The sequence below is a fragment of the Pavona decussata genome, unplaced genomic scaffold (genome assembly GCF_977016875.1).
Source record: "Pavona decussata unplaced genomic scaffold, jaPavDecu1.1 SCAFFOLD_156, whole genome shotgun sequence".
Classification (NCBI taxonomy): domain Eukaryota; kingdom Metazoa; phylum Cnidaria; class Anthozoa; order Scleractinia; family Agariciidae; genus Pavona; species Pavona decussata.
Window position 1 is genome coordinate 4,699,894 of NW_028145568.1, and position 24,968 is coordinate 4,724,861.

At 37.7% G+C, this 24,968-nt stretch overlaps 2 protein-coding genes across 3 annotated transcripts in view; both read right to left on the reverse strand.

The window, feature by feature from the left end:
- Positions 1 to 945: 945 nt before the first annotated feature.
- LOC146465450 (uncharacterized) lies at positions 946 to 7,430 on the reverse strand. The gene is made up of 3 exons (XM_085128618.1): positions 6,912 to 7,430; positions 5,190 to 5,525; positions 946 to 2,783 (listed from the first exon to the last, which is right to left on the reverse strand). The coding sequence occupies exons 1-3, from the start codon at positions 7,269 to 7,271 to the stop codon at positions 2,298 to 2,300; spliced, it is 1,182 nt and encodes a 393-aa protein (XP_084984744.1). The 5' UTR covers positions 7,272 to 7,430; the 3' UTR covers positions 946 to 2,297.
- The window catches only part of LOC146465451 (uncharacterized), a 29,075-nt gene continuing 5,052 nt past the window's right edge, over positions 946 to 24,968 (reverse strand). For both annotated transcript variants that reach the window (XR_014868276.1, XR_014868275.1), the window contains exon 4: positions 946 to 2,017. The gene's annotated coding sequence lies outside the window, so the exon portion shown is untranslated. The remainder of the gene's footprint in view (positions 2,018 to 24,968) is intronic.

The following is a 24,968-nucleotide window of genomic DNA, read 5'->3' on the forward strand; positions in this document are numbered from 1 at the left end:
CCGGAAGCCCAAACGTAAAATCTACCTCGATATAACGAATTACAATGTCAACACGCGACAGAAGATAAACGCTGAACAGATCAACAGTCAACAAATCCTTTAACAAGTCAGGTGCGAAAGAGCGAGAATTTCTGCGTTCCCTCTCTCGTCAGTGGAGGACACATTTTTGAGGATGCAAGCCAAAAGACAGAGGCAATCTACATTGAAAGAATTCTTTCATTAAACATAAACTGCTGCTGGTTTCTATTTTCTAGCATCTACCATTTCTTTTAGTTTTGTTTAAGTTTAGTTATGCACAGAACGCAACTCGTGTGTTGAGAAACTGAAGAAACTCTTGATTGATATAGTTATGTTTGGACTGTAAATGCTTTTGGCAAAGATACAGACATTAAAGCAAAAACATTAAATCTTTGAAATCCGGAAATGTTGGGTAGTGCAATATAACAACACTGCACTAAAGCCCGTTTCCTTGTTTACATAGACAATTTTCTGTATAACCTCTATGTTGCTACTCAGTCTGAAAGCGTCGTTTTTTGTAAACAAAAGCTGCGTGTCTGCTCAAAAGTGAAAATAATTACTCACAGTTAATGAATTGCATCTCAAAACGCGCCACTTCTGGGTGACGAAATTTGCATTGAATTACGTGACAGGAGTCACCTTTGTTGAAAATTAATCATCAACTATGACCTTGATATAACGAACATTTTGGTCGTTTCTCCTCAAGTTCGTTATATCGAGGTTTTCGATATAACGAACCCTCCATTTAACGAACAAATTTGGCCGATCCCCAGCGACTTCGTTAAATCGAGGTTCCACTGTACAGGTCAAATTTTCTTTACAGTATAACAATGTTTTATCCGATGGTTCTGACATTTTTAATGGTTCGCCAAATTCTTTCTTTCTTGTCTTTCGGATAGAAGAATTAAACTCAGTTACGACAAAGTCTATGTTCGTCTACCTTTTAATACTTTAAAATCAATCCTTCACAATAACTAGACGATTGAAAACTACTGTTTCATGCATAACTGCAAAATTACATTAGGTTTAGTAGTGGATAGTTGAAATCAATTTAGTTGGTTTGAGATGAGCCACATTTCTCTTGGTCTAAAATCAATTCATGCTTTCACAAAAGAAAAAACTGCTATAAGTGACAAATTTCTAATACCTCAACAAAGTTTTACTTTATTGCGATGGGCTTGATATTACGCAATCAACAAAGCTTTCCACTAACGGGCGATTAAGTAAATAATACATGTAAATATATATGAAAATGAAATTGCTTGTCTACAGTGGAAGTACACTTTCCTACCAATGCAAGTTAGTTTACAGGCCACACTCCACTCAAATAATGAGAAAAACAAATAATCCAGATTAAACTCAACGAGTTGAAAATCCCAGCTGGCTATTTTCAGCGATGGCCAAGGAGTTGAATTCGGGGCTACGGAGAACAACTAGCACTCCAACAAATGGCCAGAGCAGAACATGAACTCGATGGTTCCGGATTACAAGTCACTAGGCAACGCCGCCTCCAATAATGTAACCGTTACAGCATGTTATACCTTTTTTTATCTAACATTACCGACTCAAGAAAACTAATCATGGTTCTCTATTGATTCTCTCGAATAACTAAGGTGGTGGTCTTCTGAAGATTTAGTTGTAACAATGGAAGACTTTGGCATCAAAATATGTTTGTTAATTTCAACATATTGTCATATACAACCTATATTGGTTATGTGTTCATATGGCCACATTATTCCATGAAGCATTTGGGCAAAAAATACAACCACTTTTTATTGCCTCCTGCAGATTGTCTGTAATTTTATGGCTCTACAGCTATTAAGCACTTCATTACTCTACTTGGAACTTTCTAAATGTTCCTTTAATTACTTTGTTGGGACTAGGCACTAATAGAATTAGAAGGTAGACCACCTCCTTAATTTTTCAAGTAAATAACTAGAGACGCATGTCAATATTTTTTAGGAAGTCATGTATGCGTCTCGTTTCTTACTTGGAATGCCTCTGGAACAGTTAAGTTAAACTAATTGACGAATTGTCTAAACGTACTATTTTAGTTCAGTTCTTTTCCAAACCACAATAAATCAGAGACGTTGTACATAAGCTCGTGTAATAACTACCTAATATGTTAAACTGTTAGTTTTTCGGTTTTCTTCTGTCGCTTTGTTAGTTTTTACTCTAGATGTATACAGGCATATCGTTTTTGTTGTTATTGTTATTGTTGTTGTTGTGTTTCTTTGTTTACTGCGATGATTTGTTGTTATGGTAATGTTGTCATGAAATCATTTGCCGCCAACCCAAAATTGTGTGGTTGCTTCTGGGCTCGAGGTACAACGGAATTTCGTGTTTCGGATGTGATACACCCCAAAGTTGTCTTCGCTGAATTTAAAATCACCGGTCAAGTTTACATGAAGATCACAGTGAATCCGCCCATCGATACTGATGTGGAAATTATATGTGCCTTTCATGTAATAGGTCTGCGCCGTACAATTCGTGCACTCGTTCCCCCGGATGTTGACAAACTCGTACTTGCGACAGCTCCTAAGAACTTTTGGTACCGTTCCAATGATATCGAAATCTTCAAATGAAGCTCGCAGGTAGTCTCTGTAGACTGTTCCATTTGTGTTGTATTGGCAGGTGGCTCGCCAGTGGGTGGATTGGCTTCTAAGCCATGCAAGGTCGTGTGGTCGTATCAGGTACGCCTGCCAGTTTGGGTTATCACTGCTGACCGCATTTGAATCGGAGTAGTCATAAAAGACGGCCTGCGCCTGCCAAATAATGACCATGATGTTACACAGAGTGGAAAAAATTCCAAAAAAAAAAAAACAAAAAAAAAAAACATTATCGAACATAAATTAACAGTTAATATAAAACTACTTTATCAATGAATTGCTTTTCTGCGGAAAAAATTTGCATATTATCCAAGCAAAAGAATAAAATTGTAACTAAAATATACTATATTATGAATAGTCCCCTATTTTTCTTAGGCCCGGTTCTTACGTCGAACTTTACATGAGCCGAATCTAATACCTATTAAGGTCGACCCAAATAATTAAGTTCGGCAGTTGATTCAGACGTCGAACCTAACTGAAGTCGAACTTAATTAAAGCTAAAGTGAGAAAGTAGATTTTTGTGGTCAGCGGCTGCTGTTTTTACTCAACAAGATTCAAAATGGCGGGAAAGATGAATTCGCTTGTTTGGTAAAATAATAAAGATAGGCCAAACACGGCTCCTACAGGTCGAGATAGGAAGAATGTGACCTTCAAAGCTAATTTGCTCTTACTAGCACGTCTTTCAAAGATCTCCCTTTTCTGTACGACAGTAAGGAAGGGTCTTTGTAGATCTCCCTTAGCAGAGGCTGATTTTCTATCAAGTGTCATTTACCAGGAGCCATAATCAGGGACAGAGACCGTAACGAGATACCATTTTGACTTGTGGGCTTGTCCCCATGTGTTGTACCAAAAAATCTATTTTTAGAAAAAAATTGCGCCATACGCGCGTGCGCGCACGCGTGTAAACGGCCAGGATCGCGCGTGGAGAAATTTAAATTTTTTTCTACCCGTTCATATTGGCGTCGAAATTTTAAAATTCTGCCAGGGAATATCTCCTCAGTGCCCACATTTAAGGAATTAGACTCTCACAAAGAAAAGGTAACAATTGAAAGAAGACGGGAAAAGTTGGAATAAGCGGCCTATTGATCACATGACTCTCACAGTAAAGTCAAAAAGGCGCCAAAACGGTGGCGCTGCGTGCGTTGCTACTGTTGGATGAATGAAAAACTTACACTCTACGGACATGTTCTCAGACAGGTAAGAAATATTTTATCTTTAGTGAATTTTTTCTCAGCTGCTTTCCGTGTCACATATAAGGTAGAAGCCCCACGCAAATTTTCGTGTATTCACGCGGGTTTATGACGTGAGGGGGATGAGGGCAATTTTTTCTAAAAATATATTTTTATAGTACAACTCATGGGGACGCGTGGACCCCACACTTACGGTCTCCATCCCTGATTATGGCTCCTGTATTTACTCATCTGAATTGTTTTAGGTTAGGTACAGAAGGGCGATATTCCATAACAAAGCTCAAAATGTTTTTGCGGGCTTTTAGTTTGTTTTGTAGTGCCGACATTCTTTCGCGGAGGTTGACTTCTGAAAGAGTTTTAATTTTAAGGTTATCGAGGTAACCGCTGTTGCGTAATCTCTGTTTGAATAGAGTAAAGTTTTCTTCAAATGTTGTTTTTGAAGATTTTGTTCTGAGAAGTCTTGAGGCTTCGCCTTAGATATAGCCTGTATTGGAAAGTTTCTGTCCGTTTGTTTGCAGTGCATGTGCACTTCAAGAATAGCTGATTCTTTTTTTTTATCTTTCGCATCTCAGAGAAGTATATTCAGTTGTTTCGAAACAAGAAGAACAAGCAAATTCCTCTTTTCCCGCCATCTTGTTCAGAATGAATTCCTTTGCGCACATGCCAAGTCGAGGGAATGCACAGACCTCTGGGATAGATATAATTTATATAATTTATACGTAACGTATGCATTTGGTTGGGCACATGAAAAGTTCGACGTCTGAATCGAAGTCGAACTTTTACCGTTCTATTCGACTGGCGCAGTCGAATAGAACGGCGGGTCGACCCAAATACAAATCTGTCGATCCTAACTGATTCATACGTCGATCTTTACATGCGCCGAACCAAATTATTAGGTTCGGTTCATGTAAAGTTCGACGTATGAACCGGGCCTTAGGGATACAATGTAGAAAAGCGAGAAAACCACGCTTCCCTCTGCGTGTCGCGTCTCCTCGCGCGGAGGACAATTTTCGCGTGCGCTCGCGTGATTTACTCGCTTTACTGTGCCTAAGAAAAAACATCAGGGATTGCTCGTAGACCAAACTTATGACAGAAATATCTAGCTGGTGTCTTTCTGTTCTTCTGAAGATTTGTCTTTCTGAAAGTAAATCCCTGTCCTCAAGGCTGCTTAATTAAGTTGTGTAAATAACTGCGAGGGTCTTTCTTCTCTTTATCTTTCATCCCCAGCTCAAATGTACGTTTCATATATTTATATTCGTTAAAAACTAAAGTGAAAATTGCATCTGATTTTTTTGTGTTAATGGTTAACGTAAACTAGGAAGCTTTTTAGTTATAGCGTCCTTAAAAAAAGATTCAAGTTAGACACTCTTACCCCAAAAAGACCGACGTTGGACCGGCTGAAGGACTCGATCAAGTTCCAGGCATAACCAGGCTCAGCGTGAAAGTCACAGAACACTTGCAAGGTTCGATTGCTGTCATTAGTAATGTTGTATAAACCAGAGGTGACCTCGCCTGCTGCTTTGTAGGCCTGGCAGCTGGTCAGGGCCCTCCGATCGCAGTGCCTGCCAATAAATGGAACGGGACAATGACAGCGGTATCGAACACTCGTGGGCTCACATACTTCTTCACAGGTTCCTCCATTGACACAAGGGTTGCTCTTGCAGCATCCATTAACACATGAAGCGTCATCATCGCATGACGTCATACCCTGTTGTTATGGAAACAGAACAAACATTTGTGACTAACTGCAGTTTCTCGAACAGGTCCTGTTACACCCAACAATTTCATGCAACTGGTTTCACAACAGCTGTCATTGAGCGCACAAGTTTTCGAAGACTGTGATAAGTCTGCTGGTGCTCTTATTTTTCTCCGGGAATAGTAAAGCAGCAAACCATGTGGGAGGTTGTTTTCTTGTCACACTCGTGTGTTGGCTCGCTCAGTTTACTCTGTGCAAAATAACACACTACTTCTAGCCTTAAGCCTTTTGCCGCATTAAACCTCCCTTGCCGTGGCTGACTAAGTACATGAAAACTTAAGATTATTTCTGAAACTGACAATTTTTCTCTAGTTTAGCTAAAATATATCTGTGACTTGTACTTTTTGCTGCTACATTATGTTTAGGTACTTCCTTCGAGCAGTGCTTTCCTATTAGAAGTATCAGTTACTGTTTATATCAAATTCTGGTCACAAATTTGTACGAAACCCTTAAATTGAACTGAGGTTCTCATACGACGCAGCTGTGGTAAAAGGAGAACTTCTTATGATTCTGTTTGTTCTTCATTATTTTGCCGAAATGAAATTTCGACAGGCTAGGGACACCTTAAGAAAAACTCCTACTATGCTGTCTTCTGTGTTCAGAGATGGTTTCGTTCCTTTTTAAGGACAAATTTATGAAAGCTAACAGAATATGATCTGTTCTGATTCTTGACCGGAAAATTTAAGTTACAGAAAGTTTTAGGAATTAAACAGAATACTCTTTTCCGACTTTACGAGCTGTTTTTGGCTTCTTGAGGAAATGCTAGCTGACCTTACTTCGCATTTTTATCTAGATATTTGCCCCTCCTCAAATGATGGGAATTAGATTTCCACAGTTGCGAAATTTTCAGCTGAAATTTTGCGGATAAAAACTTAAGATTTTTTTTCAAACTTTTTCCTAATTTCTGAGGCGATTAAAGCCTTCTGAACAGATATGAACCGTTACGTGCTCCAGTTTCAGCTCAAAACCGTCTTAATTATTTTGGGATAATAGAAATGGAGGTTAGGCTTTTTTCCCGTAAAATGTCCATAATAGACAACTTTTGATAAGTCGTACACTTAGTCGAGTTAACAAAACATATCCACAACTGGCATTCGAGTCTCCAAATAGAGCCGGAATCGCTATACTCGAAGAGAACTTGGCTTCCTCACAAGCTACAAGGATTGCAGTCTGGCGTCGTCATGTGGTCGTGGGTGGCAAGCGGCCCTAGCGTTGGTTTCAGGGCTTGGTTATCTTTTATATACTATTACACTACACTCTTAACAGCATATATGTAGAGAATATGTAATATAAAAATTCACTATTGACAAAGAGCACGGAAGAACTGTATTAACTAACCTGTTTACTGGATTCTCGTCGAAGGTTATAATATCGTGAGCCTGGCGAATGCTTGAGGGAGCTCTTTTTGGTGTAATGGCTTTCCTCGTTTAATTCGCAAACTTTCCCTTTGGCATTTTCCTTATAGTTAAATGACAAACAGCGACAATGCTCCACACACAAGCTATGGCAAAGAATTGGGTTCACTGTTGCAGACTTTTGAAAAACATGACCAACCAACTCGGAGTTCTCTACGGCATCTCGGTAGATATTAAGTGCATAGGTTTGGCACTTTCCTTTGCTGCAACTTGTTTCAGCTTTAACAATTTGCAACAGAAGAAGAAAAAGGAGGAGAACAAATGTGTCAGACCTCGCGGCCATCGTCTTTTTAGCTAGATTACACTTGCTTCACAGCAAGTTAAGTTTTTTAGAGTTATATGTGCTAACATGCATGCGAAGTAATCCCGTCGAATTGGCCTACATAATGTTTTAAATTCAGCTGCTTCTTCTCTTAAAAAGATTGTCTTCCGTTGCAGTCCCTTCCGTATTCAGTTGTCTAGGCTATGCCAGGTAATAAATAATTTAGTGTTTATTAGCAAAGTTCGTCATCTTGTGCATCTAGAGAGATGTTGAGGTGGCCCCTTTGTGTCATTGAATTATTTTTTTAATTAACCTTTTAAAGCGGATGTATTGTTTCGCGTCAACGTGCCAAAAAACAAAACTCAGAACTTCTTCTTTCCGCAACATTGTATTTTCACCTTTTTTCGCCAGTGCATTTTTCTGTTGTAGTATTAGAGGCCTTTTCAGTTTGGTTATTATTAGAAGCTTATTTATCAATATCAATACAAAACGGGAAAGTTTATCAGGGGCAATCAAGGAAAACATGTCATGTGGTGAAGAAGGAATAAAGAACTTCCAAATATACAAGGTTTTGAATTTTAAGTCCAATTAAAGTATGAGACAGAAAAATACATTTGTACTAAAAATAAAAACTTAGATAAATTTAAGGGAAAATGTAAAATGTAAATGTAAATACTAAGTTATAGTTAATTTAGTTGTTTAGAATGTGTGTGTCTAGTTATAAATTAGATGAGATGTAGTGTAATCCTAAATGTTTTGTATATAATGCAATGTAAGTTATGTATGTAAACGTTTGGAATAACAAAAGTTTCGAGTGTCAACCAAAAAAAAAATAATAATAATAAGCAACACAGTTTTCGGAAACGGGATTATATTCTCCGAATTTATTATCTAGCTGTTACTGGCCTTTTATCACATTTTTAACGACATATCAGCCTCTTCGAAAACGAAAGGAATTATTTTTGCAGTGTTAAGCCTGGTTCACACTACCGACATAACGACATAAGGGCGAAGTCACCCAAATGCAAATAAAAATTTATGTCCATGTTCAGATGTCACAACTTTGAACAACATGTTGGCATACACCCATTTTTTAAAAGAATATATTTAATAAGAATATCGAGGCTGAAATTTGTGAAATTTTATGAATATTTTAAGGATAAACCCGAGGCTGAAATTTTGAAGATTTTGAGGCCCTATGAGCAATCTCTGCGCCAGGGGACAAGTGAAGTGAAGTGAAGTAGGATTTTGAAAAGGATATATTTGTGTGTTGAAAATCTGTATTAAAATGCAATACAATTATGTGTCTTTAACATAACCGTATAAAATTATTCCTTTCTCTAAACGGCAAAGCTAGCCAACAAAACGAAAAAACCTGCGCACTAGCTATAGCCAAATGTTCAATGCTAATGACAGTTCGATGAAAGGTACATGTAATACATATGTACAGTGTACAGCACAAAAGAAACGAACTAAACCGCAAAAAGTATTATGAAAAATTCTTTCTTTGATATTGATGCCCCATACATTCTAAAAGGGAAATGTTATAAGCTATAATTTAAGAATAATGCAAGAATATTTTCAGTCTGAAATCGGCTGAAAAATAAGAATATTCAGCCTGAGCCGGAAAAACAACATTCTTATAAAAAGAGTGTATGTTCTTCTATATCTGTCTTTTTCAACTTTCATCAATTTTCTATTTATAGCGAAATTACCTTCGGTTGCACCTAAGCGGAATTCCACTCGCTGAAAAAATCATAACCTTATTTGGTAGAAAACATGAAATGTTTTGAACGTTTGGCTGGCTGCCACAAAGCTGCTTTGGCACTTAGGGAAGTTGTTTTCCACCCATTAAATTTTAAATGACTTCGAAACTGTGTTCAATTTTTCTAAGATAATTTTTTTGTGTGTTCAAAAAAAATTTCCCTCATGTGGAATATGGCGCGTTTTTAGTGTCAAAATTCAAACTATCAATTCAAACATTCGATCCTTCAATTCAAATCTGCAATTGTTCGGTTCAAACTTTCGATCCTTCAATTCAAACCTGCAATTGTTCGGTTCAAACATTCGATCCTTCAATTCAAATCTGCAATTGTTCGGTTCAAACTTTCGATCCTTCAATTCAAACCTGCAATTGTTCGGTTCAAACATTCGATCCTTCAATTCAAACATTCAATCTTTCAATTCAAACATTCGATCCTTCAATTCAAATCTGCAATTGTTCGGTTCAAACTTTCGATCCTTCAATTCAAACCTGCAATTGTTCGGTTCAAACATTCGATCCTTCAATTCAAACCTGCAATTGTTCGGTTCAAACATTCGATCCTTCAATTCAAATCTGCAATTGTTCGGTTCAAACTTTCGATCCTTCAATACAAACATTCAATCCTTCAGTGCAAAAATGGAATGGGTCGATTCAAACATTCCATCATTCAATCCAAATATGGAATTGTTTGTTTCAAACATTCGATTCTTCAATCCAAACACTTTTTTCTTCAATCCAGAAATGCCATTCTTCAAGTTAAACATGCATTCATTGTATTGCCTGGCCTATCATTCAGTTCAAGCATGCATTTCGTCGATTCAAACATGCCATTTTTCAATTCAAACATTTGATCATTCAATCCAAACGTGTATTTCTTCAATCAAATCCTGAAACTCAAACACTACACCATAAATTCCGCGTTCAATTTCGATAGAAAATGCTGAAATCCTGCTGTTGAAACATTCTGCACTTTAATTTTAAGATATGAAATCCAGATTATAAATTCAAACATAGTCTCACAATGTAGTTGTGCAGTGGCTCGATTCAAACATTCACTTCGGCGATTCAAACATTCACTTCGGCGATTCAAACATTCAGCTCAGCAGTCCAAACTTTCAGTTCCTCTCCAGTAGTCTGGAACCGAGGGGACTCTGTAAAAGAAGGATACGGACGGGCGGATGCGGACGGCGGATTAAATTTATTGGTTAATTGTCACCTTCTAAGAAATGCTAGCTTTGGCTTTTTTTTTTTTAATTTTTTTTTTTTTTTAATTTGAATTGATTTTATATTTTATTGTCAGTCGAACAGCGAAAACGCTATGGGATGTTTCTTCTCGTTTTTCAACCAAATCAGTCTGAGTTTGCAGTGGAACTCGGTACATTAGTCGACACACCATCCGGAAAAACAACAAGTTCACATTATTTATGAACATTTACAGGATAATCTGATTAACAGGTAAAGTACTGCACGAGCTTTTGTTAGGCATTAAAGATTGGAAATCGTGGTTATTGTTCAAACAGACAGATCGATACAAGTTATTAAAAAATTATTTTAAGATGTCCAAAGATTTCCCGGCGTAGGATTTCTGAACGTGTCATTTTCTTCCCTTTAAATTTGTACACAAGCGAAATTTTCCTTGCAATATGGGGGCTTTTTTTGATCGGGTTTTGCGTCTTTTCGGTTTTGATATTCATTGCGGATTTTGCTTTTTCTCATCTTGGAACATTCAGATTATTTTATCTGACAGAAAAACATGTTTTTTCGGTCAGTTTCTGGTTTTCCTCCGGTTGCCTCGGCGGCGGCCCTCAGTCCCCAGTCAGGTCAGGGGTCGTCTTCTCCGTGAACTTGGTACAGTCGAACCTCGATTATCCGGACTCGTTGGAACTTGAATAAAATGTCCGGATAATCGAAAATATGAATATTAATGAGACAGGAATGTAAAAAAAATGTAATAAAGAAAGCAGAATTTGTCTAACCAACCGGTTGATGCTTTGAAGCTTTCGCGATTGGTCGAACCAGGCCCCAGTTGTTCAAAGAGTGGATAACTTTATCCACCGGATAAGTCGCTATCCAGCGGAGCAAATGTACTCCAACTACCGGTAACGCCTTTTGGCAAGTTTTCCACACAATCCCATACTTAAATTTGACATATGTTTCTACTCTATCCAGAAATTATAGGGCTATTGGGAAAATCTTGCACGCATTTCATCTGCTGGATAGCAACCTATCCAGTGAATAAAACTATCCGCTCTTTGAACAACTGGGGCCAGGCGTATAAGGTTTTGTCCAATTGCTCTGACACGTTCGCAAATCTGACGCAGGGAAGTCTTTGGACGTCTTAAAATAATTTTTTAATAACTTGTATCGATCTGTCTGTTCGAACAATAACCACGATTTCCAATCTATAATACCTAACAAGAGCTCGTGCAGTACTTTACCCGTTAATCAGATTATCCTGTGAATGTTCATGAATGTGAACGTGTTGTTTTGCCGGATGGTGTGTCGTACTTATGTACGGAGTTCCACTGCAAACTCAGACTGATTTGGTTAAAAAACGAGAAGAAACATTCCACAGCGTTTTCGCTGTTTGACTGACAATAAGATATAAAATTAATTCAAATTAAAAAAAATAAAAATAAAATTTAAAAAAAGCCAAAGCTAGCATTTCTTAGAAGGTGACAATTAACCAATAAATTTAACCGTATCAACATCCTATTTTCTTCCACTTCTTCTTCTTCTTTTTTTTTTTTTTTTAAAGCCCCATCCGCCGTCCGCCATCCGCCGTCCGCGTATCCTTGTTTTACAGAGTCCCCTCGGTTCCAGACTACTGGAGAGGAACTGAAAGTTTGGACAGCTGAGCTGAATGTTTGAATCGCCGAAGTGAATGTTTGAATCGAGCCACTGCACAACTACATTGTGAGACTATGTTTGAATTTATAATCTGGATTTCATATCTTAAAATTAAAGTGCAGAATGTTTCAACAGCAGGATTTCAGCATTTTCTATCGAAATTGAACGCGGAATTTATGGTGTAGTGTTTGAGTTTCAGGATTTGATTGAAGAAATACACGTTTGGATTGAATGATCAAATGTTTGAATTGAAAAATGGCATGTTTGAATCGACGAAATGCATGCTTGAACTGAATGATAGGCCAGGCAATACAATGAATGCATGTTTAACTTGAAGAATGGCATTTCTGGATTGAAGAAAAGGGTGTTTGGATTGAAGAATCGAATGTTTGAAACAAACAATTCCATATTTGGATTGAATGATGGAATGTTTGAATCGACCCATTCCATATTTGCACTGAAGGATTGAATGTTTGTATTGAAGGATCGAAAGTTTGAACCGAACAATTGCAGATTTGAATTGAAGGATCGAATGTTTGAATTGAAAGATTGAATGTTTGAATTGAAAGATCGCATGTTTGAATTGATAGTTTGAATTTTGACACTAAAAACGCGCCATAGTGGAAAGGGGACGATACCGGATTCCAAAAACGACTGGAAATCGAGCCTACGGGAAACAAGTTTGACAAACAAAAATTGGCTTAACGTTCATTGATATTCAAATGTTTCTTGACAAATATGTCGCCTTTGTTGACTAACCGAACCACGTTTTAAATCATGAGTTTTTGTCGCATGACGGTAATGTTAATTGTAAAATTGCTTCTCATTTTTAACGGAAAACTGTTGACTATCTCAGTTGAGCGTGTTTCGTAGCTCTTAGAACCCTAGCCCTGACAAGTATCTATTTTCTTCTTGCAGTTATCAGTATCAGTTAATATACAAGTTATATCATGAGAACAATAAAACGGCTCGATTTTTTAACAAATCTCTCTAGCATACTGATTAACTGGTAATGGGAATTGTACGTGTATATTGGGGTAAAGAGTGGACGTTGCAGAAGCAATAAGTTCTAGGCCACGTCTTTGTATATAATTTTAACTGACATTACTGATGTATGAAAATTCGCTGTATTTACTTTCCTCGCGACAGACCCAGTAAATTTCCCAAATATTGAAGGCTCCAATTCAATGTGTTAGTGGCGCTTGCTACACGGTCAATTTTTAGTTCATCTATAAATTATCTCTTCAATGATTTGTTAAAACGTAATTATGCATTTCTATTTTGGTAAGTAATATTGTTTTTCATCTGATGTGTTTATTAACAACCTTACCAAATTAAATAAATAAACTAAAAACTGCAATAAAAAATGAAAACGAAAACTACAACATTTTACTACAGTTTCGCAGAACAAAATGCACCAAAAACAGATAAACAATTCAAGAAAAGATTATACTGTATACTAATTGACTTTTCCTGCAAACGTTTGTCCTAAGACGGGCGCGTGTATTATGTCGGCGTTCACTGTTTCAAATTTGTATGAGCGAATCGAATTCGACATAGAGTCGGGGTGTCGAATGGTCCCTTAAAACTTTCTAGTCCTCGCACAATTTTCGCAATTGCTCGCAGCTCGAAATTTCGTAAATCGTGCTTTGTGGGCTTTTAGGTACAGAAATAAATGTATCTCTGCGTGGTACTGAACTCCTATATGAATCTGATTGTCAAGTTCCGTTGAAAGCACACGACAATAACATAAGTTAACATATGTTATTTTTAAGACAATTATATATCCTATAATAAGGATCGAGATAAAGTCCCACGGGCTTAACAAACATTAAACGTTAACGGTTAAGTTTTCTAGAGTTGTATGTGCTAATAATGCATGCGAAGTAATCCCGCCGAAGTGGTCCACATAATGTTTTAAATTCAGTTGCTTCTTCTCTTAAAACGATCATCTTCTGTTGCGTCTCTTCTGTATTTGTCTAAGCTATGCCAGGTAATAAGTAATCTAGTGTTTATTAGTAAAGTTCGTCATCTGGCTGGCTGCCACAAGGCGGTTTTGGCGCTTAGGGAAGTTGTTTTCGACCCATAAAATTTTAAATGAACTCGAAACTGTGCTCAATTTTTCTAAAATACTTTTTTTGTGCGTTCGAAAAAAAATTTCGCTCATCGGGAAACACGTTTGGCAAACAAATTTGTTTGTGGTTGGCATTTCAGATGCGACATGAGGGTCGGACAGCTGGCTTAACCTTCACTCATATTCAAATGTTGACAAAATATGTCGCCTTTGTTGATAAAACATACCACGTCTGAAATCATTAGTTTTTGTCAAATGACAGAAATGTTAAGGAGGGTGCCTACTTTTGTTACTGCGCATACGTTCTGCGCATCTCGGGATACTCGGGTTTCCTATGGGTGGTGCCTACTAACACAGGGATATTTTTGTGCGGTTTAAAACTATGCGGACAAAGCAGAACTCAGCAAATGCTCTGGGTATCCAAGAATAAAATTGGGGGTAGCCATGCATTTTTCAGAGATAAAAAATCTTCAGTTTTAAACAAAACGCAATACATTTCTTAGTTTTTTACAGTTTTTACAGAGAAAATTGCATCCTCATTCCCAGAGCCTACGATCTTCTGGTCAGCAGTTGGATCGTAGGCCCTGGTGACAGCCGTTACCGGATGTCGTGAATTTCACGACATCCGGTAGCGCACGCTCAGTGTGATAAATTACCATTGCGCTTGCTCAGTAGTATTATTGCTCAGTTCTGCTCAGTACTGCTCAGTATTAGGAAGTAAAGACAAATGCGCAGAAGGGTAGCATTTTTCACCTTAAAGCGCATCAGGTTTTCGACAGCCAATGAAGAAAAGGATATTTTTGGATGGACCCAGAGCCACTCGTTCAACAATTTAAAAAAAAAAACGTTGGGGTTCTGGAGACGAGAGTGGAAAAATTGTTGCTTAATTATCTCTAAAAAATGCGTTGTTGCCCCCAATTTTCCTTTTGGAATCCAATAGCAATTGCTAAGATCTTCTTTTCCCGCATAGTCATAAACCAAACAAAAATACTTCTTTGTAAAGTATATGAAATAATTCATATATGAACTGCGGATATAGATGAAAGTGAGATGATCACTGCGATGATCACTTCTCACTTTCAAAAATACTTCTTTATTAGTAAACACCGTTCTTAATTGTAAAATTTGCTTCTCATTTTCAACGGAAATCTGTTTACTATCTCGGTTGAGCGTGTTTCGTAGCTCTTAGAACCCTAGCCCTGACAAGTATCTATTTTCTTCTTGCAGTTATCAGTATCAGTTAACATACAAGTTATATCATGAGAACAATAAAACAGCTCGATTTTTAAACAAATTTGTCTAGCTAGTACTATGAGGTTAACTGGTAATGAGAATTGTATGCGTTAATATTGGGGTAAAGAGTGGACGTTGCAAAAGGAATAAGTTTTAGGCCACGTCTTTGTATATAATTTTAACTGGCATGACTGATGTATGAAAATTCGCTGTATTTACTTTCCTCGCGACAGACCCAGAAAATTTCCCAAATATTGTCTCCAATTCAATGTGTTAGTGGTGCTTGCTACACGGTCAATTTTTAGTTCATCTATAAATTATCACTTCCAATGATTTGTTAAAACGTAATTATGCATTTCTATTTTGGTATGTAATATTATTTCTCATCTGGTGTGTTTATTAACAACCTTACCAAATTAAATAAATAAAGTAAACTGCAAAAAAAATGAAAACGAAAACTACAACAATTTACTACGGTTTCGCAGAACAAAATGTACTAAAAACAACTAAACAATTCAAGAAAACTTAACATTATACTCTATACTAATTGACTTTTCCTGCAAACGTTTGTCCTAAGACGGGCGCGTGTATTATGCCGGCGTTCACTGTTTCAAATTTGTATGAGCGAATCGAATTCGACATAGAGTCGGGGTGTCGAATGGTCCCTTAAAACTTTCTAGTCCTCGCACAATTTTCGCAATTGCCCGCAGCTCGAAATTTCGTAAATCGTGCTTTGTGAGTTTTTAGGTACAGAAATAAATGTATCTCTGCGTGGTACTGAACTCCTATATGAATCTGATTGTCAAGTTCCGTTGAAAGCACACGACAATAACATAAGTTAACATATGTTATTTTTAAGACAATTATATATCCTATAATAAGGATCGAGATAAAGTCCCACGGGCTTAACAAACATTAAACGTTAACAGTTAAGTTTTCTAGAGTTGTATGTGCTAATAATGCATGCGAAGTAATCCCGCCGAACCAGTTTACATAATGTTTTAAATTCAGTTGCTTCTTCTCTTAAACGATCATCTTCTGTTGCAGTCTTTTCTGTATTTGTCTAAGCTATGCCAGGTAATAAATAATTTAGAGTTTATTAGTAAAGTTCGTCATCTGGCTGGCTGCCACAAGGCGGCTTTGGCGCTTAGGAAAGTTGTTTTCGACCCATAAAATTTTAAGTGAACTCAAAACTGTGCTCAATTTTTCTAAGATAATTTTTTTGTGCTTTCGAAAAAACATTTCGCTCATCGGGAAACACGTTTGGCAAACAAATTTGTTTGTGGTTGGCATTTGAGATGCGACATGAGGGTCGAACAGCTGGCTTAACGTTGATGGCAAATATGTCGCCTTTGTTGATAAAACATACCACGTTTGAAATCAGGTGCTTTTGTCACATGACGGAAATGTTAAGGACGGTGTCTACTTTTGTTACTGCGCACATGTTCTGCGCATCTCGAGATACCCGAGTTTCCCATGGGTGGTGCCTACTAATACAGGGATATTTTTACGCCGTTTGAAACTGCGGAGAAAGCAGAATTTAGCAAGTGCTCTTGGTATCCAAAAAAAAAAATTGGGGTAACATTGCATTTTTCAGAGATAAAAAGGCTTCGATTTTAAACAAAACGCCATACATTTGTTAGTATCTTACTGTTTTTTAGAATAATCATTGGCTTAATTATCTCTAAAAAATGCGTGGTTGCCCCCAGTTTTCCTTTTGGAATCCAATAGCACTTGCTAAGATCTCCTTTTCTCGCATAGTCATAAACCAAACAAAATACTTCTTTATTAGCAGGCAAAGTCCTTATTTGTAAAATTTGCTTCTCATTTTCAACGGAAAACTGTTTACTATCTCGGTTGAGCGTGTTTCGTAGCTCTTAGAACCCTAGCCCTGACAAGTATCTATTTTCTTCTTGCAGTTATCAGTATCAGTAAACATGCAAGTTACATCATGAGAACAATAAAACGGCTCGATTTTTAAACAAATTTGTCTAGCTAGTACTATGAGGAATACTAATCAACTGATAATGAGAATTGCATGCGTTAATACATTAGGGTAAAGAGTGGACGTTGCAAAAGCAATAAGTTTTAGGCCACGTCTTTGTATATAATTTTAACTGACATCACTGATGTATGAAAATTCGCTGTATTTAGTTTCCTCGCGACAGACCCAGAATATTTCCCAAATATTGTCTCCAATTCAATGTGTTAGTGCTGCTTGCTACACAGCCAATTTTAAGTTCCTCTAAAAATTGTCACTTCAATGAGTTGTTAAAACGTGATTATGCATTTTCATTTTGGTAAGTAATATTATTTTTCATCTGGTGTGTCTATTAACAACCTTACCAAATTAAATAAATAAAGTAAAAAACTGCAATAAAAAATGAAAACGAAAACTACAACATTTTACTACGGTTTCGCAGAACAAAATGTACCAAAAACAGCTAAACAATCCAAGAAAAGATTATACTCTATACTAATTGACTTTTCCTGCAAACGTTTGTCCTAAGACGGGCGCGTGTCTTATGTCGGCGTACACTGTTTCAAATTTCGTATGAGCGAGTCGAATTCGACATAGAGTCGGGGTATCGAATGGTCCCTTTAAAACTAGTGCTCACATAATTTTCGCACGTGCTTGCATGCTTGGGTTCTCGTTAAAGTTTTCTCGATTGCTCAAAATTTCGTAAATCAGCGTGCTTTGTGGGTTTTTTGGGTACAGAAATAAATGTATCTCTGCGTGGTACTGAACTCCTGTATGAACCTGGTTGTAAACGCCAGTTGAAAGCACACGACAATACTTAATAATAAGTTATTCTTAAGACAACTATACATGCTATAATTAGGATCGAGATAATTAAGATGTTAAAAGTTTTTCTTATTGTGGAGGTATCGCTCAGACTACAAGTTGCATTCTAATGAAAACGTGTGAAATTAAAACTGATAAAAGATTTAGTTGGTGGCGGAAAATTTACGAAATGCTGCCTGCTCGCCAGTTGTATTTTCTAAAATGCTCGCTGTTCGCAAGACAGATTTGATCACTGCTCGTGCTCGCAAAAAAAAACAAAAAACCCGCAGTGTTCGCGAAGAAACAATTTTCGCGCGCGAAAATTGCCTCCGCGAGGAAACAATTTGCGCGCGCGTTCGCGTGGATCGCTCTTTAGTGTCCTAAAGAAAAATAAGGGATTTCTCGCAGTCTAATTCTTGTGGAAGTTTCATATTTAGGAGTAACTAGGGAATATCCCACCACTCCAAAAGTGACCCTGGAACGAGTGGATGCGTGGCTACGCAGCTACGTGGCTACGCGGCTACGAGGCTACGTGGCTACGCAGCTACGTGGCTTCTCACACAAAGAACGAGGCATACGGTCATGTACTTCTACGTGGCTACGCAGCTACGTAGTATCTGCGTAGCCACGTAGCCACTCTTTTCAGGATTACTTTTGGAGTGGCGGGGTATTCCCTAGTTAAGCCCATATTTATATATAGGTACACAAAAATAAAAAATCTCTCGCGCTGTGATTGGCTGCGCATGCTCAAACTTAAAGAGGAAGTATCAAGAGTATTGAATGTCATTCAGAAAACCCTAAAGAAACAAGAAAAGAATTCAGGTCTAGTTTTGTCATAAATTATCACCCCAGTGAAACAAAACTGTCGAGTAGTGCCTCTAGTCGGAGACAGAGTAGGACGGAATTGATTGAAATTTGAAAAATGTTAGGCTAATTTTTTTTCCAGTTCTCGCATTTTTGTTTCCAAAATGCGCTAGATCAGATTAAGAATTCAAGAATTGAGTTGATTTCTTTCCTCTCGTTGTTCCAGAATTAGTTTGTAGCTAAGTGTAGGTCTCATTTCACCATTTTCAAGAAAAGAGGTCAAAAACACCACGACACTTCCCCTTTAAGATAGTTCACTAGCAGTTAACTATTATTTCAGAAGCACGCGATGGATATTAAACAATTCAATGATCCTGCGAAATCGCCCGATACCTAGCCAACAAGACCGTAGGCCGAGATTGAGCAGGATAATTGTTTTACTATTCAACGCAATGATAACAAAGCACCGTTTCATTGCAAAAGAGCAGGAGATCATTTCTATTTTGCCATTTTTCTCCCCAACACACGAAATTACGTATACCGCACGATATGTGTTGACTACTGACCACGAATATTCAGTGCACTATGACCATATTTGGGCAGCATTACTTTGCGTTGAATGATAAGAGATGATGTCCCATCGCCGCTAAGCCTATAAAAAATCCCGACTTGCATGAAAGGGACTATGTTACCTCAGGCCAGTGCGCACTTTGATGAGAAGCACTTTTGAAATCGTTGGCCCAACTTTTTCAAATACCGTCGGAGTGTTCAGGAAGCTGTGTTCATCTTCGGAAAGTTGGCTGAAGTTTTTATTTACAAACCGTCTTTAGTAATTACAGAAGCTATTTGTTGCGATAGTTTTGAAAGCTTCTGCAACGCGGAAAAGCAAAAATACCGCGACGCGACGACTTGTATGAAAATTAGTCTCAACCGGACTCTACTGCGCATGTGCCCCAGCTGACGTCTAGTCCCTATCACAGCAGCCATAATCGGTCTGATTATGGATCCTGGTTTTTAATAGAAATCGGTTTGAAACTCGAGGAAATTTACAATTAAGTTTGAATTTTGCAACCTTTAAAAAATAAGATATGCATTACCGCGGGGCTGGTATCTCTTGTTATTAAAAACTGGGCGTAGCTTGGTGGATCATTGGATAACGTGATACCACAGATTGAATCTTTTGATTGGCTTAGCAGCTATGGAATAACAGCCATCATTAAAAACTGGATCATTGTATAGTGTAATTCCAGCGATCTGATTGGCTTAACTAGCTTTAGCGGCCATGGTATATGAGCCATTATATCATGGCTGAGAAATAGCGACAATTATTTCAGCCTGAATAGAGGACTTTTTCCGTGTTTACATATCGTCATCAAAACACGAGGGGGATTGAAGAATTCGAGACAGTTATGTAAACCCGAGACGCAGTCGAGGGTTTGCATAACTTTCGAGAATTCTCCCAACTCCCCGAGTACTCTATTGCTTTTATAAAATATTTCTAAAAAAATAATTCGACAAATGAAGGGAAATTTTGTTTATTTATTTCAGTATTGATTGAAATAGGTCTTCTCAGTACACGCTCTGGTTTTCATCGAGTTTGTATTTCTTGCTAAATTGCCGTCTCTTGCATTTATGGGACGGACTATTAGATTAAACTGGAGGGGGGAGGGGGGGGGGGTGAAACATTTTTGGTGCATGAATTTTTTTTTGAACCCAGTTGTCTGCAGGAATTTTTTTCATTCTGCGTTAATTTTGTTTTTAGGTACCACCGCATGCAGGATTAGTTTTTAGACAAGTTTCCCTTGTAGGAATTTTTTTTGGGAATTGTCACCCCCTCTCCGGTTTTTTCTAATGGTCCGTCCCTAAGTTTAGTCTCATGCAGCGCTGAAAAAATATGACCTTATTTGGTAGCATACATGACATGTTTTGTCGTTATGGATGTTCCCATCGGCGAACATCGAGGGTCTCGGGTAAACAAAACTCACTGTTTCCCGTAGGGCCAGTCATCATGAAGCGCTTATTAACCAACATTTGAACGTTTGCCCGCTGGCTGCAACACGTCCGGCGGCGCCTAATTATCACATTTGTTAGAATGTAATGATACATTTTCATTTTTGCAAGTACAATATAAGTTTTCATCTGGTGTGTTTATCAACAGTGTTACCAAACGAAAGCAAAAAGATGATAAAAGTGAAAACTATCACACTTAACTAACGGTTTCGCCGAACAAAATGGACCGACGAGTCCGAGGTCTTGAGTACGAGTCGTACTCAATACCTCAGGCACACTTTTTCCCTATACGGACCTACTGGCCGGTGAATAACATATATACATGCTCTATGCTAATTAACTTTTCCTGCAAAAATTTATTTTGAAACGCACGGTTGCGTTTTGTTCGGCGAGCCATGATTGAATAACTCATGGGATTATACTGGGCTAGGTTCTGAACATAACGTTGGGAAGTTTCTTCTATTGCACATAGGGTGAATCCAAATTGGTTGAATTATTTCAAAACTCAGTCCTGTAAACATAAGCGAACTCTCACCAGAGGAACATCACTGACGTCTTTATTATATGAAGTACAGTGGAACCCGGTTAATACGGACACCAAGGGGGCATGAAAAAGTGTCTGTATTATCCAGGTGTCCGTACTAAGCGGGCTTTTAGAGAAAAAATGTCACAAACACATGTTTATCGATAAAAGGCTAAAGCAGAAAATTTTTTCGGCAAAAAAACGTTTTTAATTTCTGAACTGTACAAGTCACTGTATCATAGTCTCAGACTAAATACTTTACTGGCGTTCTTGAAACACGGCAACCAGGAATCAAAGTCCTATAAGCATCGGCCTTCGCGGAGGGTGATGCTAATAGCGACAGGCAAAGGAGGTCAAAGAGAAAGAAGGCCACAAGCAATAACTGCAAGGCTAAGGAAGTGAAACTTTGTTTTTGTAGGTTTAGTGGCAGAACTGATTGTATTAAAGACCACGGTACAAGGGTCAAACACCCGGAAGAAAGAGACAGACTTAACACACACGTCACGCTATTTTGCCATTGTTTTTAGTTATGAAATCGTATTGACCCGTAGATATCTGTCATAATTTGAACAGGTACAAGGTTTAGAATAAGTACATAATTGTGACAATGATAACAGAAGGTGCGCAGATAAGCAGTGTCCGTAAAGAGGGGTTGATAATGTATGAGAGTTTCATGAGTGCCCGTTGTCCGTATTAACCGATGTCCGTTTTAAGCGGGTTAATTTTTGATAAAATATATGAGATTTTCGTTCGGACAAGAAAATTGTCCGTATACAGATGATGACAATGCAAGGCGTTATGGTAACTTCAATGATTGTCTGTAATGTACATTCCTTTTGAAGCAGTATTCCACTGTATCTCTGTTACTGGTTTATAGCAATGATTCCTAGATATGGATGGGATAATTTGTATTATTAAAAACTGGATCATTGTATAATGCAATTCCAGTGTTTTGATTGGCTTAGCGGCCATGGTATATGAGCCATTATACCATGCCCGAGAAGAAGCGACCATAAATTGTTTTCTGGTTGCTCTTAAAAAGAAAATCAGCAAGGCCTACCAATATTACTTGATTGTTTTTAATAAAACAATTATTCCACTCGCGCTAGTTGGATATGAGATGATTATAGCCAACTCGGCGCTATGCGCCTCGTTGGCTATCTATCATCTCAGATCCAACGTGCGCTCGTGGAATAATTGTTAAATAAGCTATATAAACGTGTTTGAAAATGATTATGATAATGAAATGTTGATTAAATAATCAACTTCGATGCGCCTTAAATAACAAGTTTAAGCCCACTTTGAGCCAGTGTTCCTTGGTAAACTTAATCCTCAGTCTGTCAGACCTCGGAAATGACGTCATCTTATGACTTTCATAATACGGGCACTTATTTATTAAGGGCACTTAGACCCGTCCTTTTGGTGTCCTTATTGTATTTATCTGCTTTAAAACTTTACCTGTTAAGGTTTAATCAATCCTTCCATAACGGTAAAATTACTCCTCGTTTCTGATAGTTGAGCAGAAATAAAGTTCCATGAAATTGCGGACAATGTGGTTAAAATCAATCCTTTGTTTTGGTTAAATTTAAAAAAGATTCAATCACTCTGTGCTTCATATGTCTGCAATGTATTAAGTGCTTGAACTTGGAAAACTGCAAACTGGAAACTAGCCGATAGAAAACTGAACATGGAATCGGTAAATGGAGTACGCAAGCACGCTATTATCATCCATTCAAGTCAGACAAGTCAAGCGGGGTCAACAACGTTACCAGGCTCTCTCCTCTTCACCTTTCCAAGGGATGGTAAGAGGAGAGAGATTGAATACGAACACATTTCGCGCGAAACAATTTCAAAAAACTTTGGCCCTCTCTCAGCCATCAGTTTTAGACCCAACCCATGCTCTAAAGCTATTTTCATATGGTTCCTTCGCATGCAAGTTTCCTCCAGCCACAAAACTGGCAACATTTCCTGATTCTAAATGGAATAGGATTAAGGACGATGCCTACTAATAGAAACTTGTTTTTGTGTGGTTTATGACTATACAGGGAAAGCAGATATTGAGCAAGGGCTATTGAAATCCAGAAATAAAAATTGGGGGTTAACCACGCATTTTTTTACAGATAGTTAGGCAACAATTATTCTAAAAAAACAGTAAAAATGCATGGTTACCCAAATTTTCTTTTTTGATACCAAGGACACTTGCTATATTCTGCTTTTTCTGCATCGTTTTAAACCGTAAAAAATATCCCTCTATTAGTAGGGCCACCCATAGGAAACCAGAGTATGTCGAGATGCGCAAAACGTATGCGCAGTAACAAAAGCTCTACAACAGTTCTTTACATAAAACATCACCGGAATGGTGAATCTCCATGCCTGGGTTTTTCGTCATCTTTTAAGTTATTCCAAAAATTTTTTTTGTCAATCATACAACATGACTGGAGGTCGACAACTATTTTCCCATGATTACGTAGAAACTGGCCTCCGTGGCATATCTACGAAGAAGGGTCTGGGTGAGGTCCGGGTGCCCACCCCTCCCCCCTCTCCCCCTTACCTTCCAAAACGGCATTTGCCTACTTTGTATTGAAATGATCGATGTGTTGAGATAGAACTAGTTGACCAGGAAAATTTTAAGGAGAATTTAAATTTGATGAAGTTGAGCGATAGGTCCTTGCTTCTGCATGCAAACTACAACCTCGAGTCGGACAAACTAGTTGACATACGTATATCATCGCGTTGACACTGACAATAACAAAAATTTTACATTGTCCACTCAAAAATAGATATATAAAAGGACAATTTTTCTAATAGTTCTTAGAAAAAAATTCAATCTTGCACTCAAAATAAATGTGATCATGTGAAGATATTGGTCTTGTGTTAACGTATTAATGACAAACATAAGAGGCATTTTCCTTCCGGGCTACTGTCTGAAATGTAATCAATGGACACCTCCTATCCAAAATACTGTATCAGCCCCTAAACTGTCAATAAAACTCTGGTACCTCTTGATACAGGTCAAATTTTCTTTACAGTATAAAAATATTTTATCCGATGGTTCTGACATTTTTAATGGTTCGCCAAATTCTTTCTTTCCTGTCTTTCGGATAGAAAAATTAAACTCAGTTACGACAAAGTCTATGTTCGTCTACCTTTTAATACTTTAAAATCAATCCTTTTACAATAACTAGACGATCGAAAATTACTGTTTCATGCATAACTACAAAATTACATTAGGTTTAGCAGTGGATAGTTAAAATCAATTTAGTTGGTTTGAGATGAGCCACATTTCTCTTAGTCTAAAATCAATTCATGCTTTCACAATAAAAAAAACTGCTATAAGTGACAAATTTCTAATACCTCAACAGAGTTTTACTTTATTGTGATGGGCTTGATATTACGCAATCAACAAAGCTTTCCACTAACGGGCGATTAAGTAAATAAAGCATGTAAATATATATGAAAATGAAATTGCTTGTCTACAGTGGAAGTACACTTTCCTTCCAATGCAAACTAGTTTACAGGCCGCATTCCACTTAAATAACGAGAGAAAAATAATCCAAATTAAACACGAGTTGAAAATCCCAGCTGGCTATTTTCAACGATGGCCAAGGAGTTGAATTCGGGGCCACCGAGAACAACTAGCACTCCAACAAATGGCCAGAGCAGGACATGAACTC

Bases quoted from the DNA above. Each gene is read 5' to 3' on its own strand.
- LOC146465450 (XM_085128618.1), bottom strand. From the start codon at position 7,271: ATGGCCGCGAGGTCTGACACATTTGTTCTCCTCCTTTTTCTTCTTCTG. The intron at 5,526-6,911 runs GTTAGTTAATAC...CCATAACAACAG, and splicing joins GACGAGAATCCAGTAAACAG to GGTATGACGTCATGCGATGA. The intron at 2,784-5,189 runs GTAAGAGTGTCT...ATTATTTGGCAG, and splicing joins CCAACGTCGGTCTTTTTGGG to GCGCAGGCCGTCTTTTATGA.